Source organism: Phoca vitulina, unplaced genomic scaffold, assembly GCF_004348235.1.
Source record: "Phoca vitulina isolate PV1807 unplaced genomic scaffold, GSC_HSeal_1.0 scaffold12, whole genome shotgun sequence".
NCBI classification, from domain to species: Eukaryota; Metazoa; Chordata; class Mammalia; order Carnivora; family Phocidae; genus Phoca; species Phoca vitulina.
The window spans coordinates 44919620-44935673 of NW_022589715.1; the positions used below are offsets into that span (position 1 = coordinate 44919620).

At 43.9% G+C, this 16054-nt stretch overlaps 1 protein-coding gene across 1 annotated transcript in view; it reads left to right on the top strand.

The window, feature by feature from the left end:
• Nucleotides 1–16054, top strand: part of LHCGR (luteinizing hormone/choriogonadotropin receptor) — a 53735-nt gene that overhangs the window by 35194 nt on the left and 2487 nt on the right. Inside the window, exons 7-10 of the mRNA XM_032411013.1 lie at nt 1131–1199; nt 6185–6259; nt 9434–9619; nt 12846–12926. Of these exons, the coding sequence (XP_032266904.1) occupies nt 1131–1199; nt 6185–6259; nt 9434–9619; nt 12846–12926 (411 nt within the window). The remainder of the gene's footprint in view (nt 1–1130; nt 1200–6184; nt 6260–9433; nt 9620–12845; nt 12927–16054) is intronic.

Consider the following 16054-nt stretch of genomic DNA (forward strand, 5'->3'; position numbering starts at 1 on the left):
GATGCTGATAAAGCCACAGAGGAAACACAAATCCAAGAGTGGGGATGGGAATGTGGGAATGCTGGGGGAAGGGAGGATGGGAGTTTAAATGGGCAGCCAGGAAAGGCCGCACCAAGAACGTGACATCAAGCACAGCCCTGCAGGAGGAGGAAGAGGGGCCATGTGGATATCTCAGGGAAGAAAAGTGAAAACAACCAGTGAAACGGATATACTGGAAATAGCCCAAGACAAAGTATGTTCTGGTCCCATTTCTGCCTATGCTGGGCTTTAGACAAGTCACTTTCCTTTCTGAGCCTCTTCTCTTCTTTCTAAAATGAAGGTATGCCACTTGATCCTCTCCAAGCTCATTCCTGGCTTCAACATTTCCCAACATCTGTCTTGAGGACCCTCTTATGTCTTATTCTGGGCAGATGTATATGTATTATCTATATATGTGTATGTATACTTTTATGTACATAACATAGAAAAATGGTGGAACAAAATTCCATAAATGGTACTATCCTAATTACATGAAACACACTCCAATATTTTCCACTTTGTCTTATTCTGTTCTATTTCATTTTGCTAAATGCTGATTGCACCCAACTAAACTGATTTCACTATCCACTAATTGGTCTTAAAGAACCATTTACAGGCATTGAAATCTTCTTGGTTATGGAGCCAAATACGGCATTAGCAAAAACACATACTCATCCAAGGAAAAGAAAAGCTAACTCAGTACTGGAGTCTTCCTCTGCCCTGCACTTTCAGCCACCCGGAAAGCAGAGGCAACACAACAACACTGAGACTTAGATTTCTCATCAGCATAATGGAAATGACAATGAGGATTAAGTCACAAAATACATGTAGGATGACTGATCAAGTGCCTGGCACTTAATAAACACTTAATAAACAAACAAATTGGTGGTGATGCCACTGGTCGAAGTGAAGCCAAACTAGAATAGAAAGAGAAAAAAAAAAAAACCAGCTCCATCTCATCAGCAGGACCTTAGAATCCAAAACGTTAGAGAAACAGAGCTAGATATTGTGAATGCCAGTAATTATCTTAGTAATAAATGTCACAGAAGGAAGAATGTGTGATTCCAAAATGTGCTTCTTTCACTGCTAAATCCTCTCTCCTCTCACTTCAGCAAACTATATGGAAATGGGTTTGAAGAAATACAAAGTCATGCCTTCAACGGGACAACACTGATTTCCCTGTAAGTATGTGCTTATTTCCCCAGCTCATGAATAAAAATGAAGTATTACTCTAGCTACCAGATCACATTCAATCTTCAGCAACTAACGCAGGACAAAAATAAACTTTCAAGTGGTTAGTCCTCAGTGTTTCACTCATGTTACTAGGCAACTGGCTGGCTAGAAACCCCAGAGCACCTGATTTCAAAGATAGATGCAGCCTGGAGACATTAAAGTTGACAGTTTGCTAAAATATTCAACACCCTACTTTAGTCTCATCTCTCAGCCTCCCTCTCTAGCCCCCTCACTCAGGTTGATGGTGTGTTAGAAGCAGCACGATTTCAGTGAAGAAATTCTTCCCCCAGCCTCACCGCAGAGAAATCGGGTAACCCCAGCTACCAGCCCAATCAGCCACAACAGGCCCACTCGCAGTCCCATCCCCCTACTGCTAGGGGGGATTATGGAGCACATTTTTCACAGAGTGAGGGGGCCTGGTGCTTTCACCATATCCTACCCCGGTCCCCAGTGTTCACAGCCTTTAACTCAAGGAGAGCATTGCTACCAACTTCTTCCTTCATTGTTCCCCACCTCTCTTTCCTTTGATGGCTCCTTTTCTAAAAGAGTGGCTCATTCACTAAGCCTGCTGGGCTGGGGCCATTGGAACCATAACAGGTACAGAGTGAGGTGACAATCACCCTACAGTTGGGTATAATAAAAACTAAGAGCACCTGAAAAGCACAACTGAAGCCAAAATTAAGAAAAGGCTTTTATAATAAATTATATAAGCCACAGTCTATACAAGGGCTTCTCAGACTTTAACACACATAGAATAACATGGAGATTGCTAAAACACAGATTCCTAGGCCCCACCCCCGGAGACTTTGCTTCAGTGGGTCTAGGGTAGGGCTTGAGAATTTGTAATTATAACAAGGCCCCAGGAGATGCTGATGTCGCCAGTCTCAAGTTGAGCAGCATGTCTATACAATAGACTATTTAACTATACATATTAACCAAAGACTCTATTATATCCATACCATGCTACAGAGCTTGGTGACGAAGAGAACAGAGCTAAGAGTCACTGACTGGGCTTCAAACTCCAATGCCAATATTTATCAGCTTGACCTTGCGCAAGTTACTTAACCTATCCCAGCCACAGTGTTCTCAGCCATAAAATAGAGCCGCTAATGGGCTTGTTTATTTCCAAAAATGAAAAGGTCTGTTTTGAATCCTTAGTACTTAACACAGTGCCTCGCACAGAGTATGTGCTCATTTATTATTTATCACATTGCACAGTTCATTAACTACAAATGAACGAATGAATGACAAATAAGATTATATTTTTATAATCTTAGCCTGAGTCTGGCACATACCAAGTGCTCGAGAAATGGTACCTTCAACTCATGGAGTAAATTTTCCTTCATTTTCTTGTTGACTTGAATTTAACTCTCTAGCCAATTGAATCTGTTTCTGCCAAAATCAAATCATATCCTCTCCTGGCACAGTACTTTCAGATGCCTCATTCACTCAACAAGGGTTTGCCAAGCATCAGCTGTGTTTGAGGAACATGCTATATCTGGGGTGGAAATGAAGATGAATAAGCCCCAGTGTTTGCCCCACAGGAGCTTAGAGCCTAGGAAGAAGCATCGCCAAATGGTATATAAACTGTACACTAAGTAGTAACTAAAACAGAAGGCGAAGCATGATACCTCCCCTGAGAGAAGTAAAGTCCTCTGGGATTTCAAAGGCAGAAGAGAAGAAAATTAGAGAAAGCCTCAGGAGAGACATAGAATTTGAGCTGGTTCTAAGTCAGAGAGGCAAAGAGAGAAGGAAAATGCATTCTAAGCAGAGGATAACAAAGAGAATGGCCCAGAGGAGGAAGCATATGTTCACAGAACAGCACACAGTACCTTTTAGAAAGTTCTAGGTGTGAGTCAGGGACAAAGCAGGAAGGGCCTCAGGTGCCACAGTAAAGAATTTGGATTCTCTTCTGTAGAAAATGAGAAGCTGTTGAAAGTTCTGGAATGCAAAGTGTGAGAGACACTTAAAGAAGGTTCATTTGCTAGCAGAAAGGACAGAAGTTGGTGGGGGGGGGGGCAGGGCTAGCGACAGACACCAGCTCTCTGAATACAGGGGGTGACTGAAGGCCTTCATGGCTGAGGTCACCTGGACGAGGGGGGAACTAAGAGAACTGAATATAAAATTGGGGGACAACAAGAAAGGAGGAGAAGCCAGAGCAAAAGCAAACAGAGTGGGAGGGACACCAGCAGAGGACATCTTCGGGAGGTCAGGGACAACAGGACTTTGGGACGGAGGGCCTTGGTCGGCAGTGTCCCAGCTGCTTCAGTGATGGCAAAATGAGTGTGAACTTCAAAAAGTCCAACTAGTCAAGATTCTGTATCTTCCATACCTCACTGCTGCAAGAAAGAGGAAGCCAAGAACACCAATCAGTTTGCCAAGGATACAAATCAATTTCATTCATTTATTTATCCAATAACATTTATTAAGAATCACTGATATATTAGGCACCATTAGGAGCTGGGTCTGCGATGGCAGAGTGGAAAGGGTCCCTGCCCTCATGAGGTTTCTCTTCTAGCAGAAGACACAGACAAAAAGACAAGTAAATAAATGAAGTTATTGCAGATAGGGATATATCCTATGAAGGAAATAACCCATTACTGAGATCTGCGAGTCAGGGACTGACTGACTTTAGGTTAGGTGCCCAGGGATAGCTTTGCCACGGACATGAAATTTAGGCTGAGCCTAGAGGATGACAAAGAGTCCACCATGGCCATAGTGAGGGGAAGTACGTCACAGGAAGAGGAAGCAGAATGTGCAAAGAAAAGAAGTTGTAAGCTCCAGGAATAGAGAGGACAGTGTGGCTAGAGGGTCATCAGCAAGGGGAAATGGGTATGAGACAAACCTGGACATGAAGCAGGAACAAATCATGCAGAACTCAGTGGCAATGGAAAAGAGTGAATTCTCTTCCACGGGCAAGGAGGCCCATTGAAGGATCGAAGCAGGGAAGGGGAGGTAGGTTTTAAAACCGCCAAGCCAAATTTTCAAACTATACATTCAACCCAGTATCTGACACCTTCCTCATACGTGGGCCTGTTCAAAGTTGTTCAGAATGATGACACCAAGGCCCTGCAAAGTTCTCAAACTTCCTATTTACTAATGCAAGACAGGGTGGAGAGAAGCAGCACCAGAGGGTTGCCCTCAGACACCTCCAGGGTTCTGAGAATCAGTCCCTACCATTCCCAGAGCACCCCACTTATGAACATTTTGGGTGGAGTTTGGGCATTCTCCCACTGTGCTTCAAGAGGTTATCCTGCCTGTGCTTCTCATACCTGGAGGGCTGTGTCACTTGGGAACATGAAAGTGACCCCCAGGAAAACGTGGTAGACAAATTTATTTTCAACCGAGTTACATAATGCAGAATTATCAGTACACGGAAAGATCTGAGTTTTAATAAAACATGTGAAATGCTCTGTCATGAAATTTGAACAATTAATTTGACCTGGCTGACATGAGGATTATTTGCTCACAGAGCCCCGTTTCAATGATTTGTGACCATAACAGAACATAATTAAAACAAACCAAATCAGGAAGAAGAGCCATGGAGGTTTGGAAAGGAAATTTTCTTTTGATTTAGATTTTAAACAGCAATTGACTCTGACAACCTCATCTCTTTGAAAGTGGAAATACACCCAGGGGATGGAACTGTATGAGACTGACAGGTGCCTTCTGATGGAAGGGCTGAGGATTTCCAAGGAAAACGCTTAGTAGAAGCATGTGGAAAACAGCCTCCCAGGGAGCAATATGCAGGGGGTTTTGTAGTTTTTAAATGGCAGGCATGATGTGGAGACATACAGAAAGACAACGAAGAAGATGTAGAGCTATGAGACGAGCCACGATGCCTAAGCATCCTGCAGGGGAGGGGAGAGCGGGTGTCGGTCTATTTGTTCTGCTATGCAACACTGTAATGGTGATGCAGAAGAATCATGCTCCCATGCTTGAAATCACCACACCAACAATGGAGGCATGTTCTAGAAGGCTCTTTGAGGCACCAATCTTCTCTTATAGAATGAAAGTGCTCAAAAGAAGGCCAGCAAGCCTGAGCCCAGGAACTCCTCTCCCTGCTTCCTAGTCCACCCAGAGAGGGGCCTGGGCTTGGAGACCCCAGCATCAGGGCCCAGACAGGAGGCCACTCGGCAGAGCCAGGCTGAGCTAGCTGATCCTGAGCAGTTCACCCTGAGCTGCTTGGAGCTCCAGGGAACAGAAGCATCAGGTAGCTATTGCATAGCAGTGTTTGGTTGTGCCACAGCTTTAACTACAGTAGCCCTCAACCCTTTTGTTTCCACAACATGCATACTGGCGACAATCACATACCCAGCACAGGACCCCGTGTGGGGCGTGCAGGGTGTGGGGCAATTTTCTACACAGGCTGTTCTTCCTCCCCTTTCCTACCCCCAGAGAATGCATGCCGGAAAAAAAAAAAAAAAAGAGTACAATTCCCATGATGAAAGGGCTATCTTTGAGTGGACCCTACTTTTTCTTTTCAAGTGAAGTACTGGCAAACTTCAGTAGATGACTATTAGCCAACTCTGAGGCCTCCAAGGTCAGGGCGGTGGAGCGCGGGACACAGAGCAGGCTGCCCTCCACCCTTCAGCCTTGAACACTGGAGCAGCAGTTTCATCCTGGCGCAGTTGCGCTGCGGCCAGCTGTCCTAACTCCAGGCCAGGAAGGGGTGAGCACTTTGAGCTGGAGGACAACACATTCTGCCTAGTGAGGCGGACACTGCAGGGGAAAGGTGGGGCCAGACACACACTCCAGCAACTGGACAGTTTGCCCGACACCGGCATGTCTTTTTCCACTTTCCCTACAGTCCCCCCTTTCCCTCTAGCGCTGAGCACCACGCAGGCAGGCTGCTCCAAACGTGTGTCTGTGCCGCCGTGACCGGTAACCCATGACAGTACAAACTCCGCTAAGGACACTTCCTTCCCCACAGGGAGCTCAAGGAAAATGCACACCTGGAGAAGATGCACAATGGAGCCTTCCGGGGGGCCACGGGACCTAGCATCTTGTGAGTACAGGGGTGCTGCCTTCCCTCCCCACCCAGGCCTGCTTAGGGTGTCCAGCCACACTGTCCCCAGGCTGGTTTGTGGAGATTCAGCCTCCGAATGTGAAAGGGCTGCCATCAACCAATAACGCAAACTGGGAGGGCTAACGTGACGGAAACTGTCTGCATTCTAGAGCCTAGACGTCTGAACCAAGGTATCAGCAGGCTTATTCCTCCTGAGGGCTGTGAAGGTGGGATCTATTCCAGGCCTCCCTCCTTGCTGCTCGGTGTGCCTTCTGGTTGTGACAACGGAACTCTCGCCTTCACATGGCATTCTCTGTGTGGATCTGCCGGTCTCTGAATTTCCCTCTTTTTATAAGGACACCAGTCATACTGGATCTGGATCCATCCTAATGACCTCATTTTATCATGATTACCTCTGTGAAGACCTCGTGTCCAAATAAGGTCAGATTCTGAGGTACTGGGGGCTTAGGACTTCCACATTTGAATTGGGAAGAGACACGATTCAACCTATAACACCAAGTATGCAAGGCTGTCTTACATGCTGACAGAGGGGTGGCTGCCTGCCTGGTATCCACCCATGGACATGCAAAGGCCAAAGATCTGACTTGCCCCTGGCACTTGTCCGGACAGAGCTGAGCTTCTCTGTCGGGCTCCCTGAGGTGCAAGCAGCAGAACCACTCTACTTCCAACCCTGCCACTGTCAACTTCTGACTGTGCCTAGTTCCCAGCCCCCACTGCTATCAACCCCCCTATCTCTAGTTCCCAGCCCCCACTACTATCACCCCCCCCGACTGTGTCTAGTTCCCAGCCCCCACTACTATCAACCCCCCTGACTGTGTCTAGTTCCCAGGCCCCACTACTATCAACCCCCCTGACTGTGTCTAGTTCCCAGCCCCCACTACTATCAACCCTCCTGACTGTGTCTAGTTCCCAGCCCCCACTACTATCAACCCTCCTGACTGTGTCTAGTTCCCAGCCCCCACTACTATCAACCCCCCTGACTGTGTCTAGTTCCCAGCCCCCACTACTATCAACCCCCCTGACTGTGTCTAGTTCCCAGGCCCCACTACTATCAACCCCCCTGACTGTGTCTAGTTCCTAGCCCCCACTGCTGTCAACGCCTCATTGTCTTTAGTTCTAGCCCCCATTACTGTCAACCCCCAATCCAGTCTAGTTCCTAGCCCCACTACTGTCAACCTCAAACTGTGTCCAGTTCTAGCCCCCACCACTGTCAACCCCTGACTTCACCTAGTCCCCAGACCTGCTGGTATCCATTCTGACTCTTAATTCCTGCCATCATCAACCCCTGACTCTGTTTACTTCCTAATTCCCACCACTAATTCCCACCACTCCTGACCTTCTCAACTTCCTAACTTCTGCCACTCTCAATCCTAACGCTCTCTCTACTCTCCACTCAACCTCATGACTTTTGCTTTTACTACCTCATGACTCCTGCCCACTGCTTTCTCTGCTGTGTCTCAGCTTCTGCCACCCTACCCCAAGGGTCCTTGTCTGTAAGTCTCATATTCATTGTACACCAGACTCACAATCACACAGGTTGGTTGAGACTCTGTAGTCCAGCACACCTTATAGGCAGAGCTCTTAGAGCAAGCTGGCTACTGACCCAGCCGCTGGACAGCCAGCCAAAGAGAGTTGCCTCTGGGTCAAAGTGTATGATGAAGTTAGTGTGGTCACAAGACATCCTGCCTGATAGTCTTTGCCTAAAGAGCTGCTTGGTCCACTTGCTTAGAAATGACTGTGAGCAATAGAGATACCTGCACTGTCTTGTCCAGAACAGTCGGACCAGACCTAGTCTTATTACACAAGCAGCTGTTCTCATTACACCCTTAGGGTGTCAGTGGTGTCTAGAAGCATTCCTTCTACCCACAACTCAGAAACATTTCCCCCACTGGTCTTCCACTGAGACTGAAAATATATTATCAGAGATTTACTCCTTTATAATGAGAACTTGCCTTTTCTAGAATCCTAATTTAAAATCCTAAATATCCTAATTTAAAATCCTAAGTATTAAAATCCTAAAATAACCCCCCAGCAAAACATACACACACACACAAAACAAAAAAACCCACCTGCAAAGAGTTGTGTGCTCTATCCCTAACATATCCAAGATACCTCCATAAAGCAGAATGAGAACACTGGTTATCTCAATCAACAAGGACACAAAAGCAGCAGGAATCTGAAGCCCGTGAGGTAAATTCTGCCATCTTGACTGGTCCACCAATGACCTACACTAGTCATCGCTCCATGTTGTCAAATTCATCTGTCTATCAGTCATCTCTTGATCCCCTTCCATGTGCTGGGCACTAAGCACTGGGACAATTTGCCGAAGGGGACTGTGCTGCTGGAAAAGTTTCATGGGGCATCAGCAGCAACCACTTAGGAGATGGGCAGGATTTTAAATTTTCTACTGACTCATCTTCCTGCTCACATTGAACTTGTTTGGATTTTTCTCAGATATTGCCTCAAGTCTAGAAAAACCAAAGAGTTTGGGACCTTGTTTACAAAACCTAAGGTTTCCACACAGTACTCTTTGCATGCCCAACTGCTTGCTTGCTTTGAACTGATGATGAATCCAGTTTGCCTTTAGAGAACATGCAGTCTGCTTCCCAGGTAGATGATGGCTAAGGCCATACAGCAGCTCTTAATAGTATAACTGGCCTGTGCTTAGTGAAAACCTACCCTGCAGGGCTTGATCAGTCAAAGACAGAGGCATCTGAAGCTCTGAATATCTCCCCCTGGGAGAGAGCACAAAAGCTGTTGTCACTGCACATGCCTGCTGTCTCATAAAGCAATAGCTATTTCATGTCTGCTAAGTGGAGAAAGGGAGAGGGATGGAGAGAGGGAGAAAGGGATGTGGGGGAAGGAAGAGAAATGCTAATGAACATATGGCAGGTATAAGGAGTTACACTCAACTTTGAAAGGAATAATGGGGTGCATATGAGGGGAAAAACACAGCATAGTTTTTTGTTGTTGTTGTTGTTGTTGTTTTTGATCTTAATGAGAGTAACCGAATGGAGAATTAGGGGAAAGACAAGATGGAGAAAAGATTCCTCAGAACCTAGAACAATACTATTGTTGGGAGGGGGTTTCAATCCTATGAATCAAATGTATAAAATATATAAACAAAAAGACTTGCTCCCTTCTATTTTTCAGGGATATTTCTTCCACCAAATTGCAAGCCTTGCCTAGCTACGGGCTGGAGTCCATCCAGACACTCATTGCCACATCATCCTATTCTCTAAAAAAACTGCCATCGAGGGAAAAATTTACCAACCTCCTGGATGCCACACTGACTTACCCCAGCCACTGCTGTGCTTTTAGAAACTTGCCAACAAAAGAGTAAGTAAAAAACAAAAGGGAGAGCCTGCCAAGCTGTGGCAGAAACAGATTTCAAAACAGTCAACTGGTCTACAGCTTCCTACCCCTTCACTCCCTGCTCTAGATCAGCTCCATAGCCATGGGGTCACTTTCAGAGAGCCAAGAAGAAAATGAGCCATCCTGTTTCCTCCCGAAAACTGATTCCAAACAGTTGATTCACCCTGCAGCTACAAGACCTTTGTAGCCTATTCTGGGCCAACTGAGTTATAACCTTAAATTAGGCTATAATTGCAGCTGCAAAATGGAGTACAAAACTGGCATCTTAAAGATCAGTTAGCTCTAATCCTTATCAGAGCACATCATTTTTAAAGAAGGAGGGAAGTAGGCTCAAGAGAATAAATTTTACCTAACATCTTAATCTTTAATTAAAAAAAAATGGACACAAAACTCTACAGAAGGCTTTTTTTTTTAAAGCTATTTCTCTCCCAGCAAGAAGACCATGTTTCATTTCAGAACAGAATCCTACCTCCCAAAGGAGTAGCTTAGTGTCAGAACAAAAAGGGCATGAGCTCCTGGCTGGTTTGTGTCCAGTGGGGGCATCTTGCTGATTCCACTGATACACTACAATCCAGAATGGAAGGACAGCGTGTGCAGGATTTCATTCTTTCCTTAAAGATTGTTTTCCAGACTTCTTTTTGATGGAGATACATACTAATATCTTTTTTTACATCGCAAACCACTATACATGTCACATAGGTAACAAAACAAAACTTTTTTACATGTGTGATGTAAACATGTTTTTCTTGTCTATTTTACTCTATTTTATTCCATGTGTGTTTGTGTTTTTAATACTAGTCTTGATGCACTCCACTGTTTTCATGACCCACTAATGGGTCACAACTCACAGCTGGGAAAACATTTGCCCAGAAGTGTTATTATGCAGGCTAAGATGTTCTCAACTAATTAGATGAGGTGCTAGAAGAGTGACACTAAGATGCTGCTGTCTTTGTTTGGAATCCACCTATTTATAATGAGTCAACCAACATGTATTATTGTACATCTACTTTGTGCCTTGTAGAGGTGCATGAAGTGCTATCTGAAGTTTTGAGGTAACCAAAAAGAAGACAAAGCACTCGGAGAGCCATGCACCATTAACTGACCTTCAAAGAATATTAACTGAGCACTTATCATTTCCAAACTGTACAAAAATCTGAAGATACAAAGATAACTAAGAGCTCATCCCACCCTCCGAGAGTCACAAACAGCTGTTTGGGGGCAACACACAAGAGACCAATGTTTAAGTACAATACAGCAAGGTAATGGTAGAGCTGAGAACAGAACAGAATGTTCTGGGAGCACAGAAGAAGAGCTTCTAAACAGCAATAGGACTTACAGAAGGCTTCCTAAGGAAGTGACTTCTGCTGAGCTTTGGAGAAGGGGTAGAGGTTGGCTAGGGAAGAGTGAGTGAAACCATGCCAAGAAGACAAAGTAGCTGGTGTGAAGGCACAAAGGCAAGAGACAAAGGATGGAAGTCCTTTGGGAAAACTGGAGCAAGATGCTTTGTTGGTACACAGAGGAAACAGGGAGAGGTGTATTGTGATGGGCTCTGAGTGCCGGGCCAGGTTGCTCAGAGGATGGGGAAACACTAAAGAACTCAAAGCAAAATTACTCAGATTTGCTTTTGTAAAATAACACTCCGGCACCTCTGGAGATGGCTTGGAGGTGAGCAAAGCTGGTGAGAGACTAATTTGAAGAACAATACAGACAGTGGTTTATGAGAAAGCTGATTCTGGACACCTCAATTTTGGAGGCAAAGTGGTCACATCCCTTCTGAAATTACTGACACGTAAAAACAGTTGTTCAAGGGCTTTTTATTCCAGCAAATGAAAGAGACTGCCTCTGGGTAGAAAAGGGGAGGACAGGCTTATGCAGTTGTAGGCCAGCATCAAAGTGCAGTGGGAATATAGTCACACAGAGGGTGTCTTGCTTGGCATTACAGGGTTTAACTGACTCCCTCTGTCTCCACAAAGCTTGAAACCTTGGATGCTAGTAAGGCTGGAGAGCCTGAAGCTGGGCCAGTGGAATGTTGATGCAAACTCTGAGCCACCCCTCTGCCCTGCAGCTGCTGGGCCTGGATAACACACACAGCTGCCTAGGCAGATAGCCCCAAAGACCTCCTTGGTATCTACGATTAAAATTGCAAAAAAGAGTAAATGGAACCCAGTGCTATGAGCTGAAGGCTAAGAACAACCACATTTCCTGTTAACTATAGACTGGTTCACACATAGTATCTCTAAGAGTCAGATATGGAGCCAGCATCACACACACACACACACACACACACACACACACACACACTTTGATCCAAATTTGAGGACTTATAAGCCTGACCCAAAATAACAAGCTGATTAATTTTTTGAAAGTGTGTCCAGTAGGTCAAATAGTTCTGCTATATTATCCACCTTCCTGCTTTGTATACAAAGTTATTTGTACAAGGAATTGTCTTGTTAATATTGGAGAAGAATAGATAGAAATTTCTAGTCTCAGTTGCCTCGTATCTCCTTCCTCCTTGGGAAAGGTTGAGTTTCTCACCACCTTTTCTCTTTCCTTCTATTTCTTCATCCAGTTTCCTGTGTGCCTCCCTTTGGTCTCATCTTAGGAATATAAGTACAAGTCTCCTTTAATATCTTGATACTTCTCTCCTTTCCATTAGGCTAAACTTCTTGGAACAATGGAGGAGTAGGGAGCACCCACATATATTTCTGCACATAAGGAAAAAAGGCAGAAAACTCACATCATAATGTGAAGTCCAGTATTTTCAAATCCTTACAAAACAGATTTCCCAGCTAGGATTCGAAGCCATGAATTCTGAATGGTTATTTGTTCATCAAGAACAATGTGGTAAGGAGAGTGGTAAGGAGCAAACCCTAATATACCATAAAGGTAGTTTTTAATAAGCAGTGAAAAATCCATGATTCTACATGACCGATTTAGGCTTTTTTGTCTCTAGAGCCCACACAAAACATTTAGCATTCAGGAGCATTTTATCTAAGCTGGAAGCACTCTAATGACAATTCTGCAGCCTTTACTCTCTCCCCAGGAAATGTTTCAGTTAGGACAATGGTGCAGAACATGACTGGTATAATAGGTAAAGAATTTGGATGAACAAAGCATAAATAGACACGATCATGTTTAGTTTAAAGACCAAAAGCTCAACTGCTTTTTTTTTAAACCTCTTTTCTTTCAGGCAAAATTTTTCATTTTCCATTTTTGAAAACTTTTCCAAACAATGTGAAAGCACAGCAAGGAGACCAAATAATGAAACGCTGTAAGTATTTGCATGCAAAGAAATTCAGGAAGCCATGTCTCGTTCTATATGCACCTTATTATCAGTGCCAGTGGTTTTCTTCTGATGAAAGTCTTCATTGGGGGGATGTTTGCAAAGCACTTTTTAATAGATTTAAAATGGGAATTTTTTTCTTTGCAAGTGGCATCCAGTTGATCAGACATCTCTTTTAACTGGTTAAAAAAAAAAAAACTCTAAAAAAATGTATCTACATGTTCATTCTACAGTTAAATGATCCTCAGAAATTAAAATTTTATTTACAGGTATTTTGAAGTCACTCAGGGCTTGTTTAAATGACGGCTTCATTTGTAGGAATTTTCACTAGTCAGTGGTCAACAAAGATTAACACTGATTGCAGATACAGCTTCTAGAAGTAGCCACTTTCCTTCAGAAAGACTCTGGCCACCTTGACCACTATGCTCTGGAGCTTCAAATTATTCAACCTCAGTGCTATCACTAATATACACTGCATGGGAGCTCCATTTCTATTCTACTGATTTTTTTTTAACATTTTTCCTGGCAGCCTTGGCATTTCACATACGTTCAAATGTAAAAGAGCATGCCTCAAAAGATAATCCCAGTGTCCCAATGACACATTTACTGTGATTTATAAATCTTATTATTTCCCCCCATGTGTCCTTCAGGCTACAAAAGCAGATGCTCTTCTAAGACACCTTACCATTCTCCATCCCCTCTTCATCTTTTTTTCTTTTCTCTTGTTTTTTTCCCATCAATCTGCAAGTTATATAGAGGCAGCAGGGTGGTATGATGGAAGGACCCTGGGCTTTGGGGCTTCTCTGAGTTGGACATGAATCCTTGGCAGTGATGTTCCTGTAATAATGGGTATCCCTGGACAATACTTAGCTTTTTTGAGACCTTTTTCCTCATCTGTAAGGGGCAGCAGGAATATCATTTGGCTCTCAGAACCATGAAAGTGAAGGGAGTTATTAAAGAATGTGACAGCATCTGGGGTACATTAGAAATATACTCTGTATCCTTCTTTTCTCTTTCATTTAGGTCCAACACCAAGTGTATTCCAATGTTCCTTTTCCTCATCATTCCTGCTCTTGTCTCGATATTCTGTCAGTCACCTTCCCTGTAACTCTTTTGTAACCTATGGCTTTTTTCCTCAACAGGAAACACTTCTGGCTATAGTCAACGGTAGCATCAAGGGGTAGTTTGTGGGGCCGGGAGACTTTAGCCCACTCTCAATAATCCTCATCAGCCCCGCCACAAGCCTTCCCAAATAAGGCTACAATCTTGAGTTTGCTATACTAACACTACTTTAAAACAAATCCCCTAATCTCCAGCATCCCCAAAACTACGTGAAACTAGTACATAATCTAGGTAAAAAGAATGTGCTCCCTATGAAGCCCCCTTCCCCCCCCCTTCCTAACTTGCTATTCCTAAATCCCTGGAGTTTAGAAATTCTACAGCCAGCCACTAATCCTTACCTACTCTCGCCAAGATATCAGTGCCCTTGCTGTTACAGCTGGCCCCATCTTTCTCCTACAGTTCCAATCTTTCCTCCTGTCTTTGTTCATTGTGATTGGAGTAGCCTCTCCTTCCTCTGACTCAGTGTTGTAGGCCTAGGCAAGTCCATTCATACCCTTCAGTACTAAAGACAGCTCCCTGCTGGGTTTTGTCAATAAGCATGCTGCTGCCCTCAGGAGCCGTCCCAGGACACAAATGTAAGTAGCAGCAGGTAGGTATTTGGTCTAACGACAAATCACGAAAGAGAAAAATTGCTAGACATATGCCCAGTAGGGAAAAAAAAAAAAAAAAAAGAGGGCAAAGGACCAGAGGAGAGAGAGAGAACATGTTTGACCTCTTATTAACACAAATTTATTCAGAAATCATGGCAGAATTTTTAGAAGCTTCGAATTAGTGTTTCTGACATAGTTTTATTAGTAGCAGCTGAAGTAGTTTTTTAAGATGGTATTTATTTATTTGAGAGAGGGAGCATGAGCACAGGGGAAAGTCAGAGGGAGAGGGAGAAGCAGGCTCCCCACTGAGCAGGGGGGTGAACGCAGGGCTGGAGAAAAGCACTGACCTAGAGACAGTGACATAGAGAAAAGGCCCCTGCACTAGGGATATGAAGACCTAACGCTACCACTACAGCCTAGTGCTGAGGGACTTTAGGCTAATCACCTACCTCCTTTAACCTTGGATTCCTCACCAATAAAATGAGGGGTTCAGTGAGATGGTCTTTCAGAACCTCTCTAATGCAAAGAAATAAACTCTTTTCTTTAATCATTTTTATAACCACCACATCCCTTTAAAGATTAAAAAAAAAAACAGGTAATTCTATTAATGGGCATGAGATGAGGATAAACAAATGCACCTGTATTTAGTAATAAAGCAGGTGAGGTTCCTGTGCAATCTTCTATGCAGAGCAGCAATCCTTCACTAGTCCCAAAATGGTTTCTAAGAATTTCTAGCACCATTTTGGAATTCACAGATCATAGATTTCTTTTTACTCCTTTTTTAATCTGTGTTATTTCCCTTCAGTAATTGTATTGCTCAAATATATCATTTCATCCACTCACAGAATCAAGTTCACACTTCCTCGTTCGGAACATGAGAAGCTAAGTTTTGAGAATAGAGAAAAATACTCTTTTAAAGGGTGAGAAACCCTAAGGTAAAATACATATTTGTGATGGCCCTGACAGAAAAATTATGCCCATTCCTCCAGCTCCCAAGATTATATTAGCAGACCTAGCAAAGAGAAAATTTGTTGAGCCTACATGCATCATACTGTACACACTCGTTGTCCCTATATCCTTTCAATTCCTCTCAGAGCCAGGATCACCCTGGTTTACTCATTCCTCAAGCATTTATCGAATAGATACTCTGAGCCAAAACTGTGTGAGGCACTGAGAGTTCAGAAATAAATAAGACCTAGTCCCCTGCCTTCAAAGCTATTAAAGAATAGCTTCACGGATTATTAAAGAAGACATGCATCATCACACAACGGCAGTACAGTTTGATAATGACAATAGTCCTTAAGTGCAGCCATGGCAGAAGGAGTGATAAACTCCTTGGAGGTGTAGAAACAAGAAAGGCTTCAAAGAGGAGCTTACCTTTAAGGATGAGGACGAATTCACCAG